General features: G+C 47.3%; 1 protein-coding gene across 1 annotated transcript; it reads left to right on the forward strand.

Moving 5' to 3' along the window:
* The first annotated feature begins 726 nt into the window (after positions 1–726).
* On the forward strand, positions 727–18046 carry RIOK1 (RIO kinase 1). The gene is made up of 17 exons (XM_032953004.2): positions 727–888; positions 2803–3001; positions 3908–3995; positions 4884–4953; positions 5394–5436; positions 6780–6872; positions 8032–8144; positions 9658–9738; positions 10501–10587; positions 11404–11541; positions 13197–13300; positions 13438–13544; positions 14005–14070; positions 14966–15085; positions 16104–16157; positions 16467–16631; positions 17512–18046. Exons 1-17 carry the CDS (start codon positions 788–790, stop codon positions 17617–17619), a joined length of 1737 nt encoding a protein of 578 aa, XP_032808895.2. The 5' UTR covers positions 727–787; the 3' UTR covers positions 17620–18046.
* Positions 18047–20042: the final 1996 nt, after the last annotated feature.

The following is a 20042-nucleotide window of genomic DNA, read 5'->3' on the forward strand; positions in this document are numbered from 1 at the left end:
GGGGTGAGTGGGGTGGAGGGGGGGTGAGCGGGGTGGAGGGGGGGGGGGTGAGCGGGGTGGAGGGGGGGGGGTGAGCGGGGTGGGGGGGGGTGAGCGGGGTGGAGGGGGGGTGAGTGGGGTGGAGGGGGGGTGAGTGGGGTGGAGGGGGGTGAGCGGGGTGGAGGGGGGGTGAGCGGGGTGGAGGGGGGGTGAGCGGGGTGGAGGGGGGGTGAGCGGGGTGGAGGGGGGGGGGTGAGCGGGGTGGAGGGGGGGTGAGCGGGGTGGAGGGGGGGTGAGTGGGGTGGAGGGGGGGTGAGTGGGGTGGAGGGGGGGTGAGCGGGGTGGGGGTGGAGGGCAGGGTGGAGGGCGGGGTGGAGGGGCGGGGTGGGGGTGGAGGGCGGGGTGGAGGGGGCTGGGTGGAGGGGTGGGGGTGGAGGGCGTGGTGGAGGGGTGGGGGTGGAGGGGCGGGGTGGAGGGGGGGGTGGGGGGGGCGGGGTGGGGGTGGAGGGGTGGGGGTGAGCGGGGTGGAGGGGTGGGGGTGAGCGGGGTGGAGGGGTGGGGGTGAGCGGGGTGAAGGGGGGGGGTGGAGCGGGGTGGAGGGGTGGGGGTGAGCGGGGTGCAGGGGTGGGGGTGAGCGGGGTGGAGGGGTGGGGGTGAGCGGGGTGGAGGGGTGGAGGGGGGGGGTGAGCGGGGTGCAGGGGTGGGGGCGAGCGGGGTGGAGGGGTGGGGGCGAGCGGGGTGGAGGGGTGGAGGGGCGGGGTGCTGCTATTCTCACGTTCCCGGCTCCCACGTGGAGGTGGGGAAGGCGATGGAGCGGTCGTACTCGTCCCTCGCAATCGTTCCGGGGCAGTTCGACGACGCCGAAGCCGACGACGCCGTCAACGGTGCCACAGACGAGCGCGAGAAGAGGTTCGAGGAGCGAGAGGAGAGCAGCGGGGATGGTGGAGGGATTAGAAAGAGGAGGGCCCACCACCCTCTCGTCCCGGTCACGAAGCCTCGTGCTTGCCTTAGCAGCCCTGCCGGCGGAGGTGCCACTCGCTCGGCAGGGGTGGAACGGTCGTGGTGGGGGGGGGGGGGGTATGAGACCTCTGGGGCGACGCAGTTACTCCGCTTTAACAAATTAACGAGTTTGAAACACGGGGACTGTTACGGGTTGTCGACGTAGTTGAAACTAAAAGTTTGTTGTTGTTAAAGAAGTGTGGTATTTATTAAACGAGCAGCGGCGGTGTTGTTTAAAGAGACGACGTTTCGTGGGTCGGTAGGGGGCGAAGCCTCACGCTTTGCAATTTAAAGCGGACGTTATAAATTTTATACTGTTACTCTACGATACAACTACAGTTCTGAGCATAAGCATTATACAACTGTCTTCACTTCGTATTCATAGTTTTTTTTAAATAAAAATCCTACGTTAAATTGTAGGCTCCTACGATGATTGTGAGGACAGTTCATCAAAATCCGCTCCACTCTTCTATGCTCCTAACGTGCCTACTTTGCTCTTTTACTTTAACCAACTCGCACTACTGACCAGCGTGGTGAAGTATGGTCACGTAACTCCCCTCCCACGATCCGCACGGTGTGGGGGACACCCTCATCCAGCAGTAGAGTGACCGAAGGGCTTTCGTGAAGTCGCCGTAATAATTCGTGAAGCCATATAACGACTCGACTAAACTAAACTTTGTTTTACTTCACCAGGTAAGGGCCCAACGAGCTGCTTATACAGCTCGTTTTCAGAAGCGACCTGCCTACGAATGATGGGCTCAACGAAGTGGCTTGTCGTGTGGAAATCAAGACCGTAGCCATGGAGTCAACATTGGGGGGGACCAAATCTTCCAGGGGGTCCCCCCCCCCCGCCCCCCCAGAGAAAAAAAATCAAAATTTGAAAATAATTTCCTGCCTAAAATATAAACAAAATCACTAACGCATGATGGAATTGTTTTTGTTTACAATAATGCCTAATAGTGTATTGTATTACATTGCTCTGTTTTTTAACCATTGTTTAATTGTATGTAATGGCAGAGATTAGGGATTAATAAAGTACAACCATAACCACAATCATATAAACAAATCTATTTTATATATGGGGGGGGGGGACATTGTGAGCATATTTTAATATTGGGGGAAATGCATATATAGCATCCAATTATCTTAAGCGCGTGACATCATGCAATGACATTGGCAGGAATAGGCTTTGGGCTGTAGCTTAACATTTCACGTTCAGATTGGTTTCAGTTATTTTTCCATTGAAAGTGTGGTTGTTGGATTGCGATTGATTCTGCTTGTGTAAACATGCTGGTAGCACACCAGGCAAAGATGTGGAGCCATTACTCAGCGCCACGGTTATTATGAAGGATGTCGGTTTTGTGCTGCTGCGTTTTAGCCTCATTGAAAGCGGTGGGAACTGTTGGTAGCTATGTTTGTGTTGCCATTTAGCAGGACATTATGTCGTACGCTTTTGATCCGCTCCCGTGGGTACAAGGGTTGGTGGGACTCGTAGGGAATTTTGAGACTGCAAAGTCGGCTGAGTTGCGAGCTTGTCAGGACAGTACAATGAGTGAGTTCTTGAACTCGTCAGTGTGGACATTTGAGTATTATTTCCTCATTACAGCTGTCTTTTTTTACGAGTACTCTGATTTTCACTGCAAAAGGCTGTCAACAAGGATGTGTCCAAATATCTTAATGTAAAAATATTCTTTAAAAAGAGTTATGAGGCTTTTCTGAGGATTTCCTGGTTCAAGTGGAAAGTTGTACCTTGGCTGACAGGCATGATCACCGATGAATTTGAATTGGTCTGGCTTGCGTGTGCTGCGTTCCCTCTGCTTGCAGCACAAACGGCGGAATGCCTGGGACGGAGGGACTACAGATCGGGCACGATGTGGAAACAGTGGCGAGAGAAGGGGAGGAGGAAGCACCTGGGGAGGAGGAGGAGGTCGACAGCGATGAAGATGACGACGGCTGGGATTGGGACGATGCTTCTGATAATATCACCAAGCGCGTTAACATCTACCGGAGTAACAACCAGCAGGTGGGGCCCCTGTATTCATGAAATAATATGCAGCCATTCTCAATTCGTCAATATGTGAAAGCATGTCAAACCCACAGCATGTCAAACCCACAGCAAGACTGTCATGGGTTTTTTTGTTAACATACTTCACCATGCTGGTATTGCGGGCTTGTGATTGGTGTCTACCAATGGTGCAGATACCGCTCCCCGCTGATTGCATCTGTGGCTGGGAATCAAACGCAGGTCACAGTATTTGTATCTGCTGCTCCACACCTTCCCCTAGAGTGATAGTCCACCAAAACCACGCGGTGTGAAGTGGAGCAGCATTTCTCAAACTGTGGGTCACAGCACCTTTAGAGGTTTCTTTGTCATTGTTCTGGGGAGGTAATGTGGTCCAATAATAAAAAATGGAAGGCAGCTGTATTATTCTGCTTCATCCGCAACGATAGGTGATAAATTTATGTCTTGCGCTGTCTTCAGGCTTGAATCGGTCACGTTGCTTGGAATGATTGTGATCTTTTTTTTGTTAAGATCTTTTTTTACTCCTGCCTACCTGCTTTCCTTATTCATTCTACATAATGTACATTTCCATATATGGTATTCTATCCACTTTGATTCTCACCACGTGTCCAAGCCATCGCAGCTCTTTGCTCCTGGATCTTCCCCAAAAACAGTCGTTTTCTGTCCGAGTCTTATCTTTCCACATCAATACCCTCGGGGTTTTTATTCTAAGCCAGTTCATGTCCACTGTATCTTCCTCTCGTAAATCTTTCTCCATGTTCCAACACTCCGACCCATACAGATGGACTGGCACAACCTGTATAATTTGCCAAAATGTTAATAAAACAAGTGTTCACTGGGATTGTATTTGACTTTGTGCATGTGGTGCTTCAGTAACTCTGCATTGTGTTTTTTTTTTCATTCTAGTGCAATCGGCAAACGGCGCCCAATGCATTGAAGATGTGTGCACCACAAGACAAGGCTTTGAGAAAGTTTGAAAATAAGATCTCTCTGGGTAGGTTTATCTGTGCTTTACAACAAAAATGTTGTCGTGTCCTAGAATGATGATGACACCTTCATGATTATCTTAACTTACGTGTACACGTACAAGCCCTTTGACAGTCGACCCCTGGATGAGGTCCTGCCCACACTGGGTCGTGGGTGTTATTTGACCATACTTCACCACCGGTCAGTACTCGGTGAATTTGGGGAGCATAGACATGGCAGCATAGTTGTACAGTACAACAATTGAATTGCTACATTGCTCACTGCTGCCCACCATGTAACCCCGAAGACTACTAACTACCTGGATTTGCATGGTGGTCATCCTTCCAAGCACGATCCAGGCTCAACTGATGAGATCGGGTTGGTGATTTGGTCATAGGCTTATCATACAGTACTGTAATGTATATATTGGAACTTCTTTCGCACCATACGTAGCCAACCATGCTTATCGGGGGTGTGGGGAGAAGGACAACAAACTAAGCACATAAAGCAGTTGTGAAGAAATTCGTTTTCAATCTAGATTGTGTGTATTATGAACAGAGGTGGTGTTGTTAGTGCATTATGCTATAAATCCATTATCCCATGTTCATTGCTCTTCCACAGCTAACATCCTTGATGAGTGATGTATGAATCGATCCTGGTACCTCCCCCTCCAAAACCCGCACCTCCGATTAGCGCACTTGGCTACGTACGGTGCAAAAGAAGTTCAACGTACATTCATCCACACCCACACTGGCTAACGTGGCGAAGTGTAGTAAATCAAATTCCATGACTAACACGGCATGGGCAGGCCTTCATCCAGCAGTGGATTGACGTAAGGATGTCCATGATAATTTGAATGATAATAGAAAAGTTTTACAACTTAAAATATTTAACGCTTGATCTTTTTCTTTTGTAGAAAAGTTGAACTTTGCCGATTCTGTGATAAACAAAGTGACGGAGCGCTGCAGACAGAAGGATGCTGAAATGTGAGTCGAGAATGTCTTACCTGAAATTTTCTGGAGGTTAAAAATGACAATTGTTCATTCATGAAAACACCGTTTCAAACAAAATTGTAAAAAAAAAGCGAAGTTGCTGGAAGATTTTAAGTTGCCAATTAAAGGGAGCACATTTCGCATCTGAAGGAAAGAAAAAGACGAAAAGTGTGCCGTGTTCTGTGAAACAATGCATCATGATCTTCTGTTTTTTTTTATAATATCCATGAGGTAGCCAAGGAAGGTATTGTACCCGAGAGGATGTCAACCATAGAGATAGAGCGATGATATCGACCTGTGTGCAGGCGTCAGGCAGATTATATTATAGAATAGAAAGAGATGGTGATGGTTTTTGGAGACCCTTGTATAGCAGTGGGTTTATCATGGCCGAAGGTGACGATGCAGACGTGTTATTTTGTGTTATTTCTTTCCAGGTACCGCGTTAAGGACAAGGCAGACAGGGCGACTGTGGAACAGGTGACATTTAGCATTGCGAAAACAATATATGGAGCAAGCGAACGTGTCAGATAAACACTTTTATTCAACTCTACTGAAGATGCATTGCACAATTAAATGTAAAACAAAATGTTTTATTTCACAAAACATTGCGCTAAATCCTTCAGGAATTTAAACTGCTCCCATATATGTAGTAAAATCTATGTTATATATTTAATAATGAATTCTTTTGTGGTTTTGATGACATGTTGATTTGGAACTTTCGCCAACCTGCCAACTAAAACATGGCAGATTTATCCACCATTTCTTGTCATTGTTATTATTATATTCAGACGGGACATTTGACAATAGACTTTGAAATTTTACATGCGTCAGCATGTGAGCATGCCCCATCATTGGTGATGCGAAGTAGTGAGTATTCTGTCACCATTAAGAGTAATGTTTGTCAAGTTTGGCTCGTTTAGCACATCATTTTGTAAATGCTGCTTCCATCAATTGAACGGGGTGTTGCGAAAGTCAAGATCCTTATTTCTTGTAAATGATAGCAGATGCTCGGAACCGTGCACCGTTTGCTTGGACAGACATCTCAATCCACTCCACACAGGATGCTTGAACAATCCACAATGGTCCACACTGAAAATAAATAAGCAGACAATTCACCGTTTCCCATGTCCCCGATGAACGCTACTGAATGAATACAGTAATTTTTTTGCACATTCCTATCGACCAACACGGCTTTCTGGGAGTTATTTCTTTTTTTATCAGTGTACAATGCAACCAAACTTTTTTTTTAACATTCGGTGTCTTCTCAACAGTCAGACTTACTTAAACCAATGCTGGTGAACTGCCAGATGTTAATAGGCAAGGAACCCTCTATTAGATATGGGTCCTAGTTCAAAGCAGAATCATATAGTACATAACACAATAATATGGTTTACGTGGAGTGATAGGGAAAGAGGAGGTCTGTTGTCTCTGTTTATTTTGTTATATTGCACACAACGGCCCTCATGATTATATTGCGTTGGCACACTCGGCTCGTATTTCAATAAACAATGATATATACAGTGCAGTCCTGCAATCGCTTTGACGAACCTCGTGTGTTATTTAATAAGTTGACATTCCTGAACATGATGCTAAGCAAACAGGCTTTGTGTGACTTGCTACAAGTAAAATGAACACGTTTGAGGCCCATATTTGCTGTTTGCTTTGTTGTAAGCTAACTTGTTAGAGGTAGTAGGTTAAGGTGTCCAATTCATCTTTTGTGTGCGCTTTGACTGCGGGTTGTTATTTTAGATTAAGAAGCTCTTCCCGTTCACAACACCTGGGTTTTTGCTGCATTTGCCGAAGCTGGCTTTGTTTTGCAGGTGCTGGATCCGCGGACACGCATGATTCTATTCAAGTTGCTGAGCCGAGGGGTCATCACGGCGATCAATGGGTGCATCAGCACCGGCAAGGAGGTTTGGCTTAAACGCGACCCATGCTTAGTTCTATTCATAGTCGTCATTGTCAGCCGTGATCTGTCCATCGCTGGGCAAAGGCCTCTCCAAGTGGTTGCCATCTTTCATGCTCCTGCGATGTAACAGTAATAATAATGCACAACATTTATAAAATGCTTTTGGGCAAGGTGTACAAATGCGCTGTCCATCACAAAAAAAATATATAAGAACTGGGGGAGGAAAAACAAAGAAAACAAATTGAAGCTAATTCGAATAACCGAAAGCAAGAAAATATAAATGTGTCGAGGCAGGGTTTAAACATAATCTAGCACCTGTGCACGAGCCAATTTCATCACTGCATCTTTGCTGTGGATGCGCTTTCTGGTGTGTTCTTTCCTTTGGCTGCCACTCCCATACTTAGTCTCCAACAACTATTAGCACGGTTGGTTACGTATGGTGCAAAAGAAGTGCAACTGGCCATCATCCTTCATAGTGGTGTTGTTTTATGCCCAAGCCCCCTTTTCTTAAGAGTCAGTATGTTGTCTCAAAGTTGCACGTGTTCTCTAACCGGTGTATATTTTTTTCTATTTCTCAGTGCAATTCCAAGTTTGCACATAATCACGCTGCTTTGCTCATCTTTAAGCCTTTGTTACATTTTCTTAGTCACTGTCCATGTTTATGATTTGTACGTCATAGCAGACTACCTATACACAATATGAAGTAAGAATAGGGTTTACCCTTTCTGCAATAAGACCGGTGTTAAGATATTGCAGGGAATCAAGCCTGAACGTACTCGTAGCAAAACATGCAAACAAACATGCTCTGATAATATACGCATTGTCTGTGGAACTGATTGGCCGACACCAGAGACGGCCTTCTTTATGGCCTAGTCTCACCAGTGTTAGACCAGAGAATGCCAAAAGGCCAGCATGCAAGTACCAGAGTATTTGGTCGCATGTGATCCATGTTGTTTTGTTGTCACATGTGATCTGTGTTGTCTTGTTGTGGCATGCGATCTGTGTTGTCTTGTTGTTGCATGTGATCTGCGTTGTCTTGTTGTTGCATGTGATCTATGTTGTTTTGCCAGCGCTGAGATCATTTGCAGTGGGTTCCGAGTGTCTGCCCGTTGTCCTAAAGCAGGGAAAAGCTATCCTGGTTGTTGGTTTGATTCTTTACCCAGGCGAACGTTTACCACGCATCGCACGGAGCGAACGAGAACCGGGCCATTAAGATCTACAAAACGTCCATCCTCATCTTCAAGGACCGCGACAAATACGTCAGCGGCGAGTTCAGGTCCGGCAACAAAAAACGCTCGGGATTATCACTTCGTGAAACTTTCAGATTTGCAAGGTGTTATAATGGGAGGCTCAATCCTGTGGTTGTCAATTGTACCTTTTGCTATATAAATCACCATTTGAGTTCATTATTCTAGATTTGAAGCGTTCGTGACTGCAAGGATTCATACTCTTTGTTTTTTTCGGTAAAGTCACGTAGGTAAATTAAAATAAATGAAAACAACTAAATTAAATCACGACGTTTCGGAGGCAACACAAGCTTCACAGCAAAATTGCTGTGACGCTTTCCACCTGAAGACGGAAACTTGTGTTGACTCCGAAATGTCGTGATTTAGTTTTCATTTATTTTATTTTACCTTCATTATTACGGTTAGATTTCCAGCCTACACTTGTGATTGAGTCTTCAGTGTTTTATTCTTTTTAGAAAGCGTTGGACTTGGTTTACTGCCACCTTTAGACAACACCAGACTGTTCCCCCCAGTGATCATGGAGGACTTGTCCCACATAAAGCCCTCCTGAGACCCAAGGTGACAGCAGTAGTATTGACGATTCCTCAAGGATGAAACTGGTATACACTGGTCTCATTGTTTCTCTTCTGTCTTAAATAATATGGCCACAAACATTTGACTTTTGAGTCCGTGGTCTAGAACAAGGTGACAGCAGTAGTATTGATGATTCCTCAAGGATTAAACTTGTTTACACTGGTCTCATTGTTTCTCTTCTGTGTTAAATAATGTGGCCACAAACTTTTGACTTTTAAAGTCCGTGGTCTAGAACAAGGCTGTGTGGCTCTGTACTTCCAGTACGGTGATGTGACGTGAAAATCAAAATGGGAGGACCGATCCTCTGGTCATAATGGCTCCTGTTCCTGTCTATAAACCATGTTTTGTGTGTGTGTTATTACCATTGTTTATTTGCTCTTTGTAGCAAAGGTAAAGTCATAGTATTTCTATGCTAGATGAACGTAGGGGCAGTGCTTATTTCTGCTGGTGGCTCTGAGCCAAGTGATGGGAATGATTCTCTATCATAGTCTTCCTTTGAATGGCGGGGAGTTGATCCGGAACGTTTGTATGATCGCGGCAAGGTTGGTGAGTGAGTCGGTGGACGGCTTGAGAGGTACCCTGGTGAATGTCTGAAATCTTTTCATGGCAAATGATCGATGCGGGTGGTGGGGGCTATGCGTCTCCCCTAGGAAGAAATAAAGAAGTAGACAATCCGCCTCCACATACCTATGCCCACAGCCACACGCTCTGTCTCATCAGCAGTCAGACTTGTTTGAACTAATGTTGATCAAATGCCAGATGTGTATAGGCAAGGACCCTCTGTTAGATATGGGTCTGCCTCGTATGAAATCACTGTTGACCTCCCCCCAACTAGTACTCATTTTATTGGCCGTGGACGGATGGTGGCCCCGAGTTGACCCCTGACCAGAAATTATAACTCGCGACCCCTCCTGATCGCAGTCGTGTAAAGATCTACAACCACAACGACATTTGACCCTGCTCTTGCAGATTCCGCCACGGATACTGCAAAGGAAATCCCCGGAAGATGGTGAGGACGTGGGCGGAGAAGGAAATGAGGAACTTAACAAGGTAAGCAAAACCCTTGGCGTGCGTCCTGAAAGGCGAACACCTGCGCGCTAACTCTCATCACACCCTAATGTTTATTGACAGTTTTTTTCAAATACGGCTCATTGCACACACAGGATTTCAGTTTGTTTATCGGCAGTAATTAATATAGAACCTAAAATATCTCCGAACGCACATCTTGCCCGAAGTACGTTTGGAATAATTGTGGGTAAGTCTAAGAAGTAGGTTAAGGAATGGAGAAGTAAGGGAAAGACAAGAAGTCACCGATTATGCTGTTAAAGCAAAATACATCGAGCAGAAATGGCCAGGAACGCGTCGTGAGAATAACTGATGAGAAACAAAGGACAAAATTAACTTTGGAGTGGAGGTCGAGAGAAGGCAAAAGAAGAGGAAGACGGTGGAAGTGGTGGTGAAACGAAATCACAGAGTTCAGAGGCCTCTGCTGCACACGGACAAGGAGAAAAGGATGAATGGTAGAAAATGGGGAGGGGGGGTTGCCCAGCAGCGAGAAGTTACAGGCCGACAACAGCATTTCCAATTCGCACGGTCGGCTATGTATGGTGCAAAAGAAGTTCAATATACACAGATCATTTGATATTGCTAGCACCTTCCTGGCAGTGCATGTGGAGTCAACTTTGTGTTGATTTCACTGTGACTATGCTGAGTTTGGTGTGTCTGTTATATACTTTGTCTACTGTAACTGTGTCAAGTTCGCTGCGACCGCATTGAGTTCGCTGTGACTGCTTTGTGCTGTACAATCATTAGGTTGCACACGGCAGGAATCCCGTGTCCAGAACCGGTCATGCTTCGCAGCCACGTGCTGGTCATGGGCTTCATCGGCAAAGGAGACATGTGAGTTGACAGCGTGGCAACTCTTGAGCATCGTGAAAAGTAATTGAATCACTTTGCAGTTTCAATGGGATGTTTACACGCCTAATTATTAAACACAGAATTGTTGGTCAACAGGGGCAGCTACATTGTTGGCAGCAGAGGGCACGGCAGTTACGTCCATTGTTGTACTGTAAATCTATGTTCCTACGGTTGCTTCTCACCACCAACCCGCACGAAACGTTGGGGTGCGGCATGGCGATAACACCCCCAGTGATGTACATTGGGTGGGTAGGCCGTCACCCAGTCGTCGATTGATGAAGGGCCGCACGTGTACATGGACACTTCGTATCAGCTGATGAACTGCATTAATAAGAAAAAAGTCAAGGTGCAGCCCTGCATTTGGTTGCTCATGCCACTGCTGATGGAAGGGCCTGCACTAGTGGGAGTTCTTAGAGCAGCCCTCCAGAGAGGGTATTTTTGGCATATTCTTCCATGTTGGCCGGACGTCTTGGCAGAGCTGTGAGTTGCCCACGCTTTACTCCACCACACACGACCTGCCGATCGCCTAAGTGCAGTGCATTCATTTATAACGCTGGGTGGCCAAAGGTGGGAGGATTTAAGAAACTTGTCCATTGTTTCAACTGCCGCACGGGGGAGAATATCTGGATTGATATCGTATAACATTTCTCCGTGTAGTCAAATTTCCATCCTGAGCTTCGCTCGTGTTACTTGTGAAAGTGGTTGCGCAAAGAACCGCCGAGCGACACGCTTGCGTTGACGCTGTTCTTTCTACGTGTCTGTCCGTGCGTGTGTACGTTGAACGTGCGCGCGGGGCAGGCCGGCGCCACTGCTGAAGAACGTGCAGCTGTCGGAAGGCAAGGCTCGCGAGCTCTACCTGCACCTCATCCAGCACATGCGCGCCATGTACCAGCGGGCGCGCCTGGTGCACGCCGACCTCAGCGAGTTCAACCTCCTGTACGTGTGTGTGCGCGCGCACTTGTGCGTGTGTGCGCGCTTGGGCGTGTGTATGGGGAGCGGTAGTGTGGCGGTGAGCGCGCTGCCTCTGCGAACATGACGACCCGGGTTCGATTGCCGCTCACGGCCAACACCATAGACGATTATCTGAACTGATCCTGGGCCTCCCCTAGGTCGACTCGGCCTCAAATGAGTACCTGGTACGATGTGCAAACATCAGTAGGGAGACAAAGGTGGCCGGGCGTGGTGCTGGCCATCTACCCCCTCGTGTGCCTTGCCGGCCTTCACAACAGCACTTGCTCCTACAGTCTGTTCTGGCTTTACCGGGGACCTTTGTCTTTGTAGAACTTCTTTGACACCGTACGTAGCCAACCATGCTAATTGGAGGTGTGTGCAGCATTACCTCTCGCCCTGCACCCTGCCTCCACGCGCCAGTCGGTGTGTGACTGTGCCCGATCTCGTTAGGCCTCGAAGAAACCTTAAGTGTACATTGATTCATTAATATCATTTGTAGCGTGAAATAATTCAACTTTTTAAAATGACATTAAAATTAAAGAGAGCAAAAAAATATTTTCTTATTCTGACAAAAGGTCGACGTCGATGTGCGGCACACCGAGAGAGGAGGAGGGAGTGAATTCTAGACGACCGGAGCTGCGACAGATAAGCGACGATTGCCTTGTTTGGTTCGAGAGAGACGGGCTTGACGAGGAGAGGAGGCCACTTGAGGCCGATCGGAGGTTGTGAGCCAGCGGAAGCTAAATACGCCGGTTGACCCAGCCCATGTGTGCTTTGTAACAGAAATCAGTGACTCTACGGGATGTGCTGTTCAACTGGAAGCCAGTTTGGGAGGGTTGTTGTTGCCGACGTTTCAAAACGTGCAGTTCCAAATGGCCGTACGATTGTAATTATTTCGCAATGAACGACGCCTTTATTGATACCTGTGAAATAAAAGCGTCCGCGCTCATCGCCCAGAAGGCGCCTGATCTCGTCAAGACTAGGGAAACCAAGCAGGGGTTGAGCCTGGGATGGCAGTTGGATGGGTGACCAACGCTGCGTGCAACGGGCGTCGCAGGCTGCTGCGGTCGATACCGCTGTCGGCATCGTCGAGTGTTGCAGCAAAATCCATTCCACATTTATTTGGTGTACTCCCACTATGCTTCCCCCTGTATTGTGTGGCTTTGACTTGGGGAGTTGTTGCCAAGTGTGGAGATATAAGCGCGAGCCTGAGGTGTACGATACAGTGTGCCACTGGTGACTTCAAGATGCCAGCAAGTTGAGAAGTGTTTAGCCTTTTGAACGCTTCGTATTGCTTTAGCAGAACACTTCCACAAATCCCTAGAGGGCGGGCCTTGTTGCGTTTAGAGCAAACTTATATCGCTGAATTCACCTTTTTTCATGTTGTTTTGTTGGCCGGGAGTCAATGTCTGCTGAAGTGTTTTTCATTAGTTTTTTTTTCTAAACGTGATTTTTTTTTCTCTACAACCGAAATCCTCCTCTGCCGCCGCACAGACGTCGACCTGTCTTTGCGTCGTGTCGTTTGTGCCCCTGCAGATACCACGAGGGCGAGGTGTACATAACCGTCGTGTCGTTTGTGCCCCTGCAGATACCACGAGGGAAAGGTGTACATAACCGTCGTGTCGTTTGTGCGCCTGCAGATACCACGAGGGCGAGGTGTACATAATCGACGTGTCCCAGTCGGTGGAGCACGACCACCCACACGCTCTCGAGTTCCTCCGGAAGGACTGCAGTAATGTGAATGGTGCGTTGGGCCGCAACATTTTTTGCCTCCGTTTCTTTTCACTTCTCCTTAGAATTTGTCCTAACTCGTACAATTGCGGGGAAAGGGCCCCCTCGTGCCTTTTGCGTGTACACATTTCGAACAAATTGTTGTTTCAGATTTTTTCAAGAAGAATCACGTCCCAGTGATGACGGTGCGCGAGTTGTTCGACTTCATCACTGACCCCACCATCAACAGCGACAACATCGACCAGTACCTGGATAAGGTGTGCGACACGCTTCTTCACCATTTTCAACTGTAAAGGCACTCGGGGGTTGTTTTTGACCTTTGACCGTGGTAGGGAGATGTTATCTCCCTCGCCAGGTACACAGGAAGTCGTGGGTTCGATCCTGACCATGATGCTCGTATATTTGGAGTTTACATGTTTTTTCCACGATCAACGTGGATTTTTATCCGGGTCCTCTGGTTTTGCCCTCCACATTCAGAGAAAACATGCGTGTAGATTATTTGGCTTGCATAAATTATTCCCACGTGATAAGCTACTTTGATGAGCCATCATGTGTGGGCGTGTTTCCTCTGAAAAAGAGCTAAGAGCTCAGTGGGCTTTATCTGGTGAATAAAATAGTTGAGTTTAAAGGATAGAGGAGGCTGCGACTCGTGTTTTAAGATTAACGTGTCTCTCCCGAGTCACTGGAATAGCAGCAGTTTTTGTTTTTCTTGTGCAGGCTATGGAGGTAGCATCTGCACGAACAGGAGACGATCGCTCCTGCCAAGACGAGGTGGATGAAGAGGTGAGTGAAGGTGGAGGAGAGAGGACTTGCCCTCTGGCAGCTTTGGGGGACCGGTGGGGCAGGGTTGTGAATCGATTATTAGACAATAGTTTTGCGAATCGTTTACGTATTCTAAAAGTCATGGGATCGCTTTTTTTTTAGTCCAGTCCAATTTTATTAACGATTTAAACAGATTGGCGCACGCGAACGCCCAAATCTCACGGCGCGGTCGAATGCGATTGGTTAGCGGCAGCCGTCGTGAGGCAGCAGCGGGCGGGGGCTCATCAGTCACCGGCACGTGGTACGTTCCAACAAACACACAGATGCACACAAAGGGGGCCAAATTATTAATTTTTATTGTTAGCCATTTTTGTATGTGCCACGTGGCCATGAACAGTACGCCCAGCATTTGGGGTTTTACAAATGCAATGCAAAACAAATTTTGATTTAAAGCTTTCGTGACTGCAGCGATTCATATTCTTGGTTCTTTCGGTAAGGTCACGTTGAAGGGAAACAACGTGACTTTACCGAAAGAACCAAGAATATCAACGCTTAACAGTTTGGATTTATGTACAGTAGTATTAACATGCAACTGTATCTCAAGACGCTGGATATATAAAAAAAAATAGAGCTTGCGCATCACAGGGATAAAAGCAAGGTATTATATAATTTGAGCTGCAATTGCATTGGTGCTACATTTGCAGGGATGATAGGCCACAAAGTTGCAAAGCTTTTGAAAATATGCCTTACAGATAAAAAAAAATTCTCCAACTAGGGCTGTGCTGCATTTCGCCTTGTTTGAGTTTACTTAATTACTACAATGAGCGACTGCCAATTTCCCGAATTAAAAAAAAAGCGACCTTGCTTCTCACCCCGAAGTGTTGCAATGGCAGGCTGCGTTTTTGCCGTTGCGCAGGTGTTCAAAAAAGCCTACATCCCCCGCACACTCACCGACGTGGTGGACTACGAGCGGGACTTTGACCAGATGATGCAGGCCAAGGAGGAGGACGCGGCCTTCAGCGTGCAGCACGACAACGTGAGTCTCGCATCCCCCGCGCGGCACGAGACTAGCTCCTTAGCTTAAACTTCCCAGGGCGGTGATTAATAATGATTATAATCATCAATAATGGTACATTTAGCATTTGCGTCATTTTTACGGTGCAAGGCTGTCACGAAGAAAGGCGCTCCTGTGTTTCACAGGCACGTATAGTTTGCCAGTAGGAGGCGATCTTGCTTTGCTGTTGTACCCAAGGAAGTACATTCTGCCGTGAATAAAAAAGAAAATTGGACCATGACGGCGTCACGCCTGCGTATTTCTGACGACGTGTGTTCGTGGTTGGAGTATTTCTGGTCGCGTAGGCCCCCGCAGTATTTTAACAATTGCGGCCGCAGTGCCCGAACCATGAACCTCTCCCAACAATCGGCAAACGTGCCACTGCTCGGCAACATCACCGCTTTTTTTATCAGCAAAGTAAATGTCCCGTTGCACGATAATGTGATGCACAATAGAGTGGAGTCCTTCGTCGAACTTCACCACACTGATCAGTGGCGGGTTTATGAAGGTGGCGGGGGGGGACCCCAAGGCTCGGTTTAGATTTCACACGCCACCGATGTTAACCGTGACCAGGAATCAAATTTGCGTCACACCGGGTTCAAAGCGGAGTGCGTTAACCTTTGCGTGAACATTCCACCCCGATGCAGTAAACCTATGTGACGCCCGTTGAGTGACCTTTTTAACTGCAATAACCCGCAGACCAGTTATAATTATTTCAATAACCTGAAAACTGATGTATGAAAATATAATTTTAACAATTATGTATGGGCCTTCACTGCTGGATTGATGGGCTTTCAACAATACCCGTTTGTGCAGGTTGGTAAGGAGAGGTGAGTACTGTCCACTCGTATTAGCCGTGCATGGCCAGGGATTGAACTCGTATCTTGCAGGGTTCATAGTGCAGTGCACCACCGCTACACAATTTTAAAACACATCGATATGAAGCTCATTAAATGTGCACAGCCTTGTATGATGCTAACCCAAGTCGTTTTCGTTCCAGATCTTATATCAGACCGTTACAGGCTTGAGGAAGGACCTCACAGGAGCACAAACGGTGACGATTCAACTCGAACGCACATTCTTTCCCATCGAAGCACTCGTGCGCGCGCACAGCTGTTTAATGTTTTCACTTGCTGAAAATACCCGCCCCCGGTGGACACCGCGTCGCGCCGGTTGAGACGTGCTGCTGTGACGTGCTGCTCTGACCTGCTGCTGTGACGTGCCGCTGTGACGTGCCGCTGTGACGTGCCGCTGTGACGTGCCGCTGTGACGTGCCGCTGTGACGTGCCGATGTGACGTGCCGCTGTGACGTGCCGATGTGACGTGCCGCTGTGACGTGCCGCTGTGACGTGCGGCGCCGCAGGTCCCCGCGTTGCTCGAGGAAGACACCGATTCCAGCTTGAGTAACGGCAGCGACGATGGCGGCAGCAGCAGCGATGACAACAACGAATGCGTCGCTTCAAATGGCGACGGCCCGGGGTTTGTCCATCCCAAGGACAGGCCTCAAGAGTCGCCGGCGGATAAGAAGGTGGAGATGACGCTTCATGAAACGTTGTTGCCGTTGTTAATTTTATACTGCTGCGTCGACCGTGTCGCTGTCTTACAAGTGTTCGCATCGTTCGGTATGACGTCTGACGCCCCCAACAACAACACGGTACAACCTGAAAACGCATCGGATAGTCTGTTTAATGACATTTCATTTATATCATGATGAATACTTTGATACCGATGTCGTTTTTTTTCCGTTGTAAATGACCAAGATTGTATGGTGGAGTGAGAAAAGAAAAAAAATAGGACTTTTTTTTTTCCCCCGAAAGACATTCGTGAGAATGTGCTGATCCGGAGGATATTTGGGCACCACCATCGTGTGCTTGAGTAACAGTTTGCAAGCGCTTTAATATGTTGGCTTTCAGCAGAAACGTTCCCAACGCCCTTTTGCTTCGGTCTTTGACGGAGGCGCGACAGCTGGAAACGCAGCCCCCCTCCCCCAGCCTTGTATTTGTCTTCCTCGGTCTGTTTAAAGTTCTCATTTATTTTTGTTGGCCGCTAACTAATGGATGCATAACAGACATGTGGCACGAGATTGTTATGATGTGTATTTACTCTAGCAATTGGGACGACGGGGGGGGGGGGGGTATTTTCGAAATGGTAAAGCTGAGATGCAATATCATTTACAGTGTGGTCCTGGCAGTGACATTAGGGTCACATTCCCTCACAGAAATATTCGATTAATGGTTGTGTGCGGAGTGACGTTGCAAAGTCAATAACCGGCGTTGGTCAAAATAACCTAAAACAGATGTGTAGACCGTTTCAGGTCGTTTTTTTGGGGGGGGGGAAAGAGGGCTTCGTTTGCCTTAACGGGTTTGCGACTTCGTTTGCCTTAACGGGTTTGCGACTTCTCTCCACAGGAGCGAAAGAAAGAAGTAAAGGATGCGCAGAGAGAAAAGCGGAAGCAAAAGACTCCCAAGCATGTCAAGAAACGGAGAGAGAGGCTCGGCAAGATAAAGAGCAAGTGATAGAGATGCCGGCCGAAAGTGACTTAAACGCGCGTGCCTCCACGGTTTAAAAAAAAAATCAAGATTCCGTGGACCGACGACACAAAATGCCCAGTGGATAATGCAATGAAAGTAATGTTCTTTATTATGAGCTTCGTGTGTGGTTCAATGAGAAAATGCTGGTGGATTTCGAGTAATGAGAGGATCTGCTTGCAGAGATAGATCTGTAAACCTAGGGGCTGGGAAGGCAGTCCCAAAGTATACAACTTTTTAAAATAGGAGCGTTACTTTCATTTAAACACATTCAATGTATTTTTTTCGAGCAAGCATCAACAGAAACACCGATTTTGACGATCTGCCACTGGCTGCTTGAAATCCTAAGAAATTGCATAAAAAAACCCGAACCTCTTCTGGTATTCATATTGTAAATAAATACTTTGAAGTACAACTGTGTGTTTTTGAATGTGGGATGTGTTGCATTTTATCGCGGTTTCTAGGCTATGTTTAACGTTACAGCATTGTGAATGATAAACAAGGAATATTAAAAATAAGTACCGGATATTCACATTAACGTCGGTGTCCCGTAGAAGTTTGAATATAGCAATTGGTTCTGATGGGGAAATTGCATGAAAGTGTAATGTTGAACAACGTATAGTGAAATGTAGTGGTGGGATGCTGCCATCGACGGTACCAGTTCTATCTCCTCAGCGTGACAGTTGCGACCGTGGGAAAGGTTCCGAAATTCCTCCAGCTCTCCGGCTAGCAGGTTATGTGCAGTAGCGTAAAGTCTGGGCAGGTCCCACCTCTTCCAAGGCATCTGGTCGATGTTGAAGAGGAGACCAAAATACCCTCCCGAGGGGGCTCAGGAGAACTTTGCGTCAGCAGTGGCGTGACCGATACATTGCAAGGCAGCACCTTTAACTGATGGTAGTTGAACTGCACAATGCGTAAGCAAAACAAGTAACGCACAGCTCTTGCGAAGGTTTCGCCATTAAACCGATCCTCCCCATGTGTCTTTGTAGCTTGGCTCCACACATTTTCACCTTGTATAAATTTGACTGTCAACCTTAAAATGTATTCTCTTTCACAGGTTTCGGTGAAGTGGGTTTGAGAAAAAAAAAATACCGTGATATGTTGAACCCACAGATCCATTGCCCGTACAGAATACCGTAATGATATCCTCTTGGGATGAGGTCATGGGCTTATGCTTCCATGCCTGTCCTGGTCCATTCACTCCATTCAGCACCATCTCAATGCCCACGTTGTTCTATTTATCCACCATTATTGCTGTTAAATATACCAGATGGTTGGTTTTATTTGGTCAAGGACAAAGGCATGTTTGTATTCTTTGTGTTTGGCTTTTCAAGGGTTAAATTTCGACACTGTTTATTTTATGTCATTAACAACTATAGTGTGCATTTCCCAAACGACCAATGGTTATAAATGGGATTTTTCTTGTTAATGTTACTTTGCGTGTACATCTACGGTACAGCCCTTTTGTCAATCCACTGCTGGATGAGGGCCTTCCAACTCCGTGCGAGTCGTGGGGGCTATTTGACCATACTTCATGCTGGTCACCGTGGGTTGGTGACGGATGGGAGCATAGCAGTACAATGCAATGATGTTTTGTTTCTGCATTATGTATGTTGGGCATCTTTCGCACCGTACCAAGCCAACCGTGTGAATCGGAGGTGCGAGGGAAGGACACCAGCCTGTAACACCTGTTCCATGTATGGTGGTCACCCCATCCAAAGCACTATGCAGGCTCAACTCTGCTGAGATTCCCAGACTGGACGATATTGTCCACACTCAAGGATGATGTAGTCAATAGGCATATTCTTAAACGTTGTTACTTGTAGCCTATTTTTTATGCCATTCTAATGAATGTGACCCGAGGACCAGGTTTTGACCGAACGAAAAAAAAACATCTGACAGGCGAATGTTGGGCCACAGGTGACCTCTTGACTGGAAAGTTAAAGTGCTTTGTTAACGTTGCATTTTGGTGACGCAGTCGGCAGTCAAGACACTATTTTAACACCGACTTCCAAATACGCGACGCTGCGCTGGCAGTGATGCAAAGCACAAATAATTAAATAAAACAACACCGGTCAAAAACACTGCCACAAAGAGGGGATACGGATGTAAGGTATGCGACGTCTTGGGTTCCTCTGCTAATAATCGGGGTCATTGCCCCCCCCCCCCCCCCCCCCGTATGTAGGGGCCAAGTGTTCTCTCCAAACACCACCGAGCCACACGCGGGTTGCGTGGAGGTTGAGTGATGATGTACCTGCAATTGGCGTTACGGTCAGGCGGACCCCCCCCCCCCCGGCTTTAGTTGCAAGCGAAACAAACAGGCTTCCTCCGTAGCGGGTGTAAAACTTGTTTTAGTTTGCATCAGAACGATAGCTTTTGTTTTGTTTTGCCAAACGCTCTTGCCGCTGCAG

This window comes from Petromyzon marinus, chromosome 12 (assembly GCF_048934315.1).
Source record: "Petromyzon marinus isolate PM22_M1 ecotype Great Lakes invasive population chromosome 12, UKy_Petmar_22M1.pri1.0, whole genome shotgun sequence".
In the NCBI taxonomy this organism is placed as follows: domain Eukaryota; kingdom Metazoa; phylum Chordata; class Hyperoartia; order Petromyzontiformes; family Petromyzontidae; genus Petromyzon; species Petromyzon marinus.